The sequence below is a fragment of the Temnothorax curvispinosus genome, unplaced genomic scaffold (genome assembly GCF_003070985.1).
Source record: "Temnothorax curvispinosus isolate PA1 unplaced genomic scaffold, ASM307098v1 QBEX01005924.1, whole genome shotgun sequence".
NCBI classification, from domain to species: Eukaryota; Metazoa; Arthropoda; class Insecta; order Hymenoptera; family Formicidae; genus Temnothorax; species Temnothorax curvispinosus.
The window spans coordinates 1-10,082 of record NW_020215704.1 but is presented as its reverse complement, the minus strand read 5'-3'; the positions used below and the strand labels follow the sequence as shown (position 1 = coordinate 10,082).

Below are 10,082 nucleotides of genomic sequence, written 5' to 3'. Positions count from 1 at the left end.
ATATATATATATATATATATATATATATATATATATATATATATATATGTATGTATGTATGTATGTATATTATGTATGTATATATCGTAAGATGTATTTGTAATCACAAATATCTTTATTCAAGGTGGATATGGAGGATAGTCAAGAGACGCAGGAGCAATCTACCGCACAAACTGAAGATAGTCAAGATAGCCAGGAAGATGCTCAAGATACAATTGTAATTAAATGAGCTTAAGATCTGCTTGCTTTTTTTTACATGTCATTCTGTGATTTTCCTTTATGGTTTTTTTTAAATATGTGTTCTTGTTTTTTAGGGTGTTAGTAAGTGGGAGAGAATGGAAGCTGAAGATAAACTAGGTTAATCAATTTACATTAATTTATACTGACAGATTAGTATACGTTTATATTCTACGCATATTTTCTATATTTAGCGTAAATTATCTGTAAGAATAATTATATATATTTTTTTTTAACAAATCAAATCAAGGCCAATATGAGTTTGTAAACGTAAATTTTGGTGCACAACAAAAAGTAAGCTTATGTTTGGTCATTAGACCCTTTGTTTTAGCTGAATTTTTTGCATGATTTATCTGTTCTTTTTTTCTTTTCATATTGGAAAGAAAAGGAGAAAAGTTGAACTGTGTAAAAAGTTCAGCTAAAACGAACAGGCCTATTGACTGAAGAGTATCTGAATAGAGATGGAAATTACTTCCAGTTGAAAAATATTAGAAATGTATAAGAAATTCAACTAGAAGGAATTAGAATATAATTATATTACTGCAGGAACATTTGTGCTTGTAAACTCATATTGAGTGTTACAGTTTTCTATGACTAATTATACATTATTTATTTTATCCATTTATTTTAATTTTCTTCGTAATGTAATAATATAGATCGATTGGACGGTTTGGCAAGAAGAAAGAACGAAGCAAAACCGCAAACTATGGAAGATTTCTTACAAGTTCCTGATTACTACAATATGGAAGATACTTCTGGTAAAAAACGAGTACGTATCATACTATGTTAAGACAATGTTAAATTATAATATCTTTTGATCACAGCTTGTTTAGCTAATTTGAAGAAAATTTTATCTTGGCAAAATAGGAAAATTTGTTTACTGTAGTTTTTCACAATTTTTAATATTGTATATATTTGCAACAAAGTATAAATTAAAATTTTGTTAATATCTATTTAAAACTAATTTAATTTTTTATTTTTAATGTTTATGCAAATTTTTATTTTTGATATTAGTCCAATATAACTGCAGTGAGAGCTTTAAATATAGTCTTTTGATAAATACAGGACTCAAAAAGAAGATTATTTTCTTGCTTTTTTTTACAGGTACGTTGGGCCGATCTAGAAGAGCGTAAAGAGCAGGAAAAGATGCGCGCTGTCGGCTTTGTTGTTGGGCATACTAACTGGGATCGAATGATGGATCCTACGAAAGGTGGAAGCGCCTTAACACGCACAAAGTACATATGATTCAAATATACATACAAATTTACTTTTAAAACATGTATCATAATCAACGATAAGAATAAAATTAGACATAGATTTTATTATTTGCTTTTTTTTACGAGTTCCTTTTTTAGGCTTTTATTTTCTTTTTCAAATTTAGATTTCGATATACTTATACATGTATATACATGTCATACGTGTATATATACATATATTAGATCAAAATCTAAATTTATATTCATGTTGCTGTACTTTGTACTATTATTATTCAAAATATTGTTGATTATATTTGTACAAAGTATAATAGGATAATTATATGCAAAGCATGTAGCACTATGTTCTCGTAATTATGATATTTATGTATATGTACAATACATAATGTATAAATTATAACTTTCATGATTTATAACATTTTAACAATATTTTATTTATATTTATTCATAATATAATACATTTAATATAATATAATATAATACACTTAACAAAAAGTAATAGAAAAGAAAATTAAACAAACCAGCTAGTTACACTGATTTTCCTAGTAATAAATAAAATTATATACTTTATATTGCGTTGTATTCTCATTGTACAAAATACGTAATCATTATTTACATGATAATTATTATTACAGGTTTTTTACGCTGTCATAGAAAGATTGATAGTTTAACCTGAGCATTAAAAATGAAGTGCAACATTCAACTGATTGTTTGATGTTCAAAGTACTACAGTATGTAAAAAAAAAAATAGTTTTAAATGAGTATAAATTCATAACTGTTTAGGTAGAATTTAAGATTATAGAATCGTTATACGACAGTTATAAAAATAAATAAGAAAAATAACATGATAAATTTTAGATATAAGGGTAATAAGTTTTGTATATAAAATTATGTACTTGTATCGTAAAAATAAGATTGTACATATAAGAAAAAAGTGTATGTAATAGAAAATATTTATCTGGATATATATATACTGGATAAATATATATATATATATATATATATATATATATATACACACACACACACATATATATGCTCAGATAAATACATATAATTAATATAATAAAATATACGTTCACTTTAACTATAATAACATTTTCTATTTGATTTTCTCTTTCTGATTTTCTAATATTATCGATTTCTCGTCGATTTTTAGACTGTAGTTTTGCCGACAATGTAAACAAAGGAAAGGAAATAAATTCAAAATTTATAGGACTTGGAATTTTGATTTGTACCATCTTTTTTTCGCAATCATAATCAATAGTATAATCAAAAGAGGTTGCATCAAATAAAATTTTATGAATTACTAAATAATATTTCAGATTTTTTTTTAATTTACACATGTAAGATAAGAATATTTTTATTACAATTTTACAACTTGCAACTTCTACAAAATGTGTATGAAATAACTATACATATAACTTTGGAAAATTGATATCAACTAAAATACATAAGAAACTAAATCTTGTTCTTTGAGAAAGTGACGATAATTATATTTTGTTCATAAGAAAACATGCATATATTACACACACAAGATTAACATCGATTTGCACGGGATGTACTATATATACAGATATGGATAAGTTTTCTCGATTAAAATTATATTGAATACTTTATTTTACATATATTTTATGCCACATTATTTGAGCAAGGTCTTTCGATTGTATAGAGAACTAATAAATGCAGTTTTTGAAAACGATTAGTTAATTTTAACACATCTGTTATTCTATTATCTTGTAGCAATTCGTCGAAATTGTTTGGTTATTAATTTAAAAATTGTTGACTGATCAATTATGATGGAAATCTAAAAGGACTTTCAATACATGTACAATGGCTTATTTAATAAAAAAAATTATTCTGCCTTCTCTATTTATGAGAAAATATACAGGAAATTCCAGTGTTTATAAATAAAATATATTAACATTCTTAATTTATCCATGATATCAATATTTAACAATGTTAAATCTGTTTTTTTGTTTTTCTATTATAATTGATCATCTTTTCTTAATATGTTCGCTACGTTTTGCTTCCAGAAAGTAAAAGAAATCATGTTGCACTTTAAATAATTCGATTGTAATATAATACATGTATTTTATTATATACAAAGGAATTTGTTACATAAAATTCTCATCGTCATACATGTAAGGTGTGTGATAGCGAACTTGTCAAGATATTTTTCGATTAACCTTTAACCCGATTGCCCTAGGATTTTTTCACCTAAACTTTTATGGCAAACTGATTGCTCCTTTAATGTTGCACATGTATGTTTATCTGTTGTAATAAATTAACAATTGACAGTAACAAAGTAATGCACTTGGCACAACGGCCTTTCAAAAATATAGGTATTAGATATGTAGAACAATAATAGATGTTGTATAAGAAAATATATTTCTTATATATATATATAAAATCAAATTGAATATTATATAATGAAAAATATCTGCTGAATTTTACTACATAAATAATATTTTTTATGCAACACGTGCATGGAAAGTGCCCCATTACGCACGCTACGCGTGCGTGATAGACTACTTTCCAGGCACTTGCAACATAAAATAGGGTGTGTAAGCCGTGCGTAAAGATGAAAATTCCCGAGTGCGGTTACCGCACTCGCCTACGGCACTTGTTACACAAATAACTATTATATGGGACATATATTATTTCCTCTTTCTACATAAAAAGCGAGTATATTTTTTATATGTCAATATAAAAAATATTTTTACACAAAATCAAAAATATATTTAATACAACATAAATTATTTTCTAAGGTATATTTTCGAATGGATACACTATAAGCGCCAAGTACACGCGCAGCGCAAGACCGTCGTGACTCTTTTACGCGAACGCACGAGTTGCAAGTACCCGAGATTTTGAGATCTCAATAACGAGTGAACGGATCAAGATCTAAGTAGGTCGTAGCTTGATAGACAGCTTGATTTATAAATCGAATTCATATTTAATATTTTTGTATTCTCATATGGCATTACCACTTCTAATAATTCCATAATTAGAATGTTTTTAGAAAGATGGTTTTGGCAAGATTATATACTAATTATACAATTATTATAAATATACATAATTTTGTGCAAACATTGAGCAGTTACAAAATTACGCACGTTATTCAAACGTTAATTGCATGTACTCTTATATTCTCTTGATGAAAAATATAAGTCAAGAATGCAATAGTAATTTTTCGAGTTAAGGGTTAATACTTTTAATGCGAATTTTTTTTAGAAAATTTAATGGAAACTAATATATATATTAAGAATTAATAATTGTAACATAAATGTACAATTTTGCGAATATAAATAATTCGTAAAGCATCATCTCCTGATTAATTTGAATTGAAAATTAATATTACGAATTTATAATTCTGTAATTGGAGATCATCGGATTGTTGATTACTTAAATAATTATACATTCTTAGACCTTCATTATACTCAATCCTACATACAAATTTTTGTTTTATTTACACTAAACGTAAAGTCAATCTAGCGTTGAGCTGAAAAATTTGTTTCACAGAATATCGCACTTTTCCTGCAATACACTATATTATATTGAATGTTAAAGAACTAATAAACATTCCCGGTTAACATACAAACATTTTTCGGTTCTCACATAAATAAAGAGTTATCTATCGTGTTTTCAGCTTCTTCACTTCATTCCGTATAATTCTTAACGCAAATTTAACATACTTATGGTCCATCCTGTATACAATCTACATATGCATGTACGCGCAGCTCAGCGTGTGTGTGTGTGTGTGTGTATATGTTTTGTTCGTATAACTTTATGAACAAAACTTGGATTCTTTCGCTTCTAACAACTTCGTAAAGCTACAGATAACAACAGTAAGAGATAAATAATCGTTATAATAGATGTGTGTACACACGACATCAATAACGAAATTAACGACAAGCGCAGTGAAACGATCTGCGAGACGGTACACACATGCACATTTATATATGTATACTTATATACGTATATACACAGGCGCATATACACACAGTATGTATTTTATATATATATACACACACATGTACATATACACATATATAAATAAAATACATACACTGTTATATATACATATAACAATAATTCCTAATTCAATGAATATTAAGTATTCGTTTAAACGAATCAGCGTGCTCTTTATATATGTACATACGAAAATCGCGAAATTTCGCATCGCGACTATATGGCCTTCAACGTAGCTTATTGTCGAAGCTCAGTTTGCAATAACGACGTGGCTAAATTTTAAAGATTAATATGTATTTTGTTTTTCGTTCCGTTTCGTATCTCGATGACGGGTAAACTCTAGAATAAAATTGCAGATCGACAAAAATGAAAGAAAAATCTTTTAACAAGTATTGTGTGCAACGTGTGAGCACTATGAATAATTTTTAGAGCAGAGTATCAGTGACTCGCAATAAGAATAAGTAATGTCACTCTATTTTGAAATGGAAGAAATTAAACAGCCTGTTATTGATGACAAAAATGAAAATAAAAATTGACTCCACCTCTCTCTAATCTTTCTCTAATATTTTAAGCAATAGAATTAGCATTTTAATTCTAAAATATCGGCATGATTAGAAAAGTGAAAAAGCATAAAATAGAACAAATTTCGATATTGCACAATCGAAATTTATTTAAGCCGCTTAATGTCGAACTTGATTCAGGAGTTACTCGCCGTCAAGTCGTCTAAACATATACAATATACATGCAAAATGAAGAGAATGATCATTGCATGCTAACAATAAGTGAAAGAGACGACAAAAAAGAATAATCTCAAGCGGCAGAGAAAACGCCAAAAGGTCTAGTCTTTCTTTTTTCGTCTCAATAAATTCATAAGCAATACTACTACTACTATCTAGGCAATCACGGATACATCTCTCTCTCTCTCTCTCGATATGCCAAGGTATGTTCAGAAGGGAGATATTTTATTAATATAAATATATCTTTGTATTTGCATATGGACTAACAAGTATCCAAAACTACTGAAATAACTACCTGCAACACTTTGCAATAAATTGCAGACAATAATCGTTATAACAAGCTACCCGTTTTGAAACATAGCTTTAATTGTCTTATGATGTAAGTATACCTATAGACTCACAAAACACAGCAGTCTTATGAATCTATAAGTCATTACTGTTGACCATTTATTACTAACAATACTTGACGTTATATCATTTACGCATAATTGCTCCGAAAAGTCATCATTATAATGTATTTTTAAGTCATATGTGAATCGATTTCTTGCTCATCAATTATTGCCACCAATAATCGATAGATGCACAGCTGGCAATAATTGTAAACAGTTGTTATTTTGTAGAGTGTACCTTGACGCATTGTACTTTGTGAAATTTGTTCAATTTAAAAGGACAAAAATATTTGATTTGATTGCACAATGTAAGATGAGATAATTGTCTGTAAAATAAGCATATTTTATTGTTAATATGTAGAATTTTTAAACCGATTCATTTATAGATTACTTAATTAACAATAAAAATTACGTTGTTTTACTTATTATCTGTTCTGCCCAACTTACATAATCTTAATATTTTCTTTTTTATAAATAGCATCATTTTTCTTTTCAATTGTACAACAGGCTAAATATTACTAGTCCAGATCTCATAAGATCTAAATTCGATGTGGAAAAAATGTCAAATATTTTTCAGAAATTAAATACATAAGGAAATGCAAAATATTTCTATATACAACCAAATAGAATATTTTCGTTCTCTTATAATGTTTGGCCAAATCTCACATTGTTCTTCGCATAGTTTTGCTAAAGAGAATGATATGCGGAGACACATTTATTACATATAACACAGTGTTTAGTACGTATATGTAGAAAGAGAGTCGCTAAATGGCAGTAGGGAATAAAACAAACTAATACACCGCTGTTTTTTCCCTCTTCAGGCACCAGAGAAGCCATACACCTCCAACACTCTGATCTCGAAGTCACCACTAGCACAGAGGGGTGGATTGTTAAAGGTCGAACACCGATCCGTCTTGCCGAATCTTATATTCTCGTCCATCCAGATCGCCTGACCGTCCCTAAAGTTAAATGGTAAATCAATAAATTACTGTATTACTGCGTTTCCCGAGTCACTACATAGTGTTACACTGTAGTTTATAATTAATGTAAATCATTCCGCATAAAATATGTTACTATTTGATCCGAAACAAAAAGATATCAAAGCTTTCTCTTTCCATATTCTTCACTTTTTGCCAGTTTTTGCGCAATTTTTAAGAAATTTATGAGCACTAATTTACATCAAAACTTACCCGCCACCGATAGTTATCATCTTCGAATCAGCAGCCATAAACAGCTCGGCTGAATGATGTACTCGTGAGTCATTGTGCGATGAATCCATGCCTATCCAAGGATACTTGGCTCGTTCAGGATACAAACTGAACAGGAATGTCTCACCGGTACCAAAGTATGCTTGTCTTTGACCCTTATCGTCCTTTAAATTACGCTCGCACCATCTAGTAGAACAGTAAGCTCCAAATACCTGAAAAGCGCCGTAAAAATTATCAAATAAAGTAAAAAAATTAAACATGTAAATTCTCGACACCTTAAATATATAAATTGTATTAAAAAAACCGAATCACAATAGCTTTCGGATCAGCTTATCGATATTATATGAATCTATTTTCTATTGCTGAACTGGCTGCACTAGTTCAGAGTTTATCTCTTTCCTTTCAATGTGGAGTAAAAAAGATAAACTCTGAATACTAGACTCAGAATACTTCTGATAAACTAGTGCAGCTAGTTCAACAATAGAAAACGGACTCAATATGTTATAGAAATTATTTTGTATAATTTTTTTAATGCGTGCTAATGAAAAATGTGAATAACGGAACTTTCGAAAACATCTAAAAAAACGTAGCACATTTACGTGTAAAATAATATCATTAAATATTATTTGTTAATGCATCAAAAAGATAAATATTTATTAATGATATTCACCTCATTATTACAGGTTTTTATCATCAGAAGGGTCGGTTCATGTTGCTCAACTCGGACATAGAACGTTGTCAAAGAGCATCCATGTTCTTCGGTCGTGTACAACAAGATAGGCTGGTACATCGTGATCCTCATCGGTAGCCATGACCATAGGGTAAATAACTGGTAAATAAACAAATTAAACTAATTAATTAGACGTAAAAGATGATTTTTATAGTTGTACAATTGTACAAACATTAGCTTCTAATGGCTCACTAATAATTTAAAAGGAGCAACTAAATCACGATAAAACATGCGCTTTACTGATAAATTAAATTGATTATATCAAATATTTATGGAAAAATACAATAACTGATATGTTAATAAAGATTGAGATTTTTATACATTCTTGGTGACAAAAATTCACCGTTTGTTTGATGTATTTCTCCAATGAGTAATCAGTGAAGAACATAAAAAATTATCTTTATTAAATTAAAAACATTTTTTTGCGAAAATCTTATTTTTCCTTGGTCTTTCAACATTTTACTATTCTCTTTTACATTTACTGTGTTTTTCCATAATAAAGCAAAAAAATGTCGAAATTTTCTTATTGGCAATCCTTTGTTTTCTAGATAATAGTATTAACGAAAGATATAAATATATGTGTAATCTAATTGAATATAACAGATATTTCTGAAACATCAACTACATTGCAAAAAAAATTTAACTCTTGCTTTTACTAGAACAATTTAATATCAGCTCGTTATTTTCTTATGTGTACATTAATTAACGTAATAGCAATGTGCTAACTCGTAATTGTTCTAACATCAAGAAGTACTCTCTCATAATCATCTACATTCACATATACACATATACGTATATCTATATAAAAAAATATAGGACAAAAAATAATTTAAAACATTTTCTATTTATAATATCGCAAACATTTTTCTTATAAAGAAACATCAATTCTAACAACAAAATGTGTTTTTATCTCGTTTATATGAGATATTAACAAAACACGGAGGAACAACGCTGGCGAAAATAAACATCCGTATCTTTTGCAAAAATCAGTGCAATATATCATTCGTCATGCAACAGTCAGGATAGCATCAATCGGTTAGATATAAAAATACAAATGAATGTTATCGAGACGTCAACATGGATTTTTGCGCTAGCGATGATAAATGTATTCTTTTTCGGCTGCATGTTTTGTATTTTTTTTCCCTAATTTTCCTCTCTTTCACTCTTTCTTCCTCCAATACAAGGAAACTTTTAACGAAGACATTTAATTTCAAATATCATCTGTTTTATTTATTCACAACTGAATCCATTCCCATTTCGAACGGTACCTCAACACGTAGATTTCGAGATTTCTTAGCGCAAACCTTCTCCGATCATATATTCACCCTATCTCAAAATAACTATAAGGATTACATAATCCCTCTATAATCATACAACAAAATACTTTGATCTTTGAAACATTCTGCATGTGTAGAGGATCCGGCAGTGGAATCTGACGATATTCTCGAGCTTGTTATAAAGGAATGACAAGATTTAAAGCAATAAATACAATAAAATAATAAAAATATTTTAACTTTATATTTAACAATTTCTAGCAGTCTTTCGTGATAATTTTTCTTTACTGTATTTAATACATTTTTATTTCATTCTTG

General features: G+C 28.4%; 2 protein-coding genes across 2 annotated transcripts; one reads left to right on the top strand and one right to left on the bottom strand.

Annotated features, from left to right (window-relative positions):
* The first annotated feature begins 98 nt into the window (after positions 1–98).
* On the top strand, positions 99–2,337 carry LOC112455240 (YLP motif-containing protein 1-like). Its single transcript, XM_025017039.1, has 5 exons — positions 99–217; positions 315–357; positions 894–1,006; positions 1,342–1,472; positions 2,087–2,337. The coding sequence occupies exons 1-5, from the start codon at positions 131–133 to the stop codon at positions 2,103–2,105; spliced, it is 393 nt and encodes a 130-aa protein (XP_024872807.1). The 5' UTR covers positions 99–130; the 3' UTR covers positions 2,106–2,337.
* Positions 2,338–5,477: 3,140 nt separating this feature from the next.
* Positions 5,478–10,021, bottom strand: LOC112455239 (TBC1 domain family member 24-like). Its single transcript, XM_025017038.1, has 3 exons — positions 8,431–10,021; positions 7,743–7,972; positions 5,478–7,511 (listed from the first exon to the last, which is right to left on the bottom strand). Exons 1-3 carry the CDS (start codon positions 8,560–8,562, stop codon positions 7,370–7,372), a joined length of 504 nt encoding a protein of 167 aa, XP_024872806.1. The 5' UTR covers positions 8,563–10,021; the 3' UTR covers positions 5,478–7,369.
* Between the last annotated feature and the right edge of the window lie 61 nt (positions 10,022–10,082).

Bases quoted from the DNA above. Each gene is read 5' to 3' on its own strand.
- LOC112455239 (XM_025017038.1), bottom strand. From the start codon at position 8,562: ATGAGGATCACGATGTACCAGCCTATCTTGTTGTACACGACCGAAGAA. The intron at 7,973-8,430 runs GTGAATATCATT...GGCGCTTTTCAG, and splicing joins TAAAAACCTGTAATAATGAG to GTATTTGGAGCTTACTGTTC. The intron at 7,512-7,742 runs GTAAGTTTTGAT...ATTTAACTTTAG, and splicing joins ATGATAACTATCGGTGGCGG to GGACGGTCAGGCGATCTGGA.
- LOC112455240 (XM_025017039.1), top strand. From the start codon at position 131: ATGGAGGATAGTCAAGAGACGCAGGAGCAATCTACCGCACAAACTGAA. The intron at 358-893 runs GTTAATCAATTT...GTAATAATATAG, and splicing joins GGAAGCTGAAGATAAACTAG to ATCGATTGGACGGTTTGGCA. The intron at 1,007-1,341 runs GTACGTATCATA...TTTTTTTTACAG, and splicing joins ATACTTCTGGTAAAAAACGA to GTACGTTGGGCCGATCTAGA.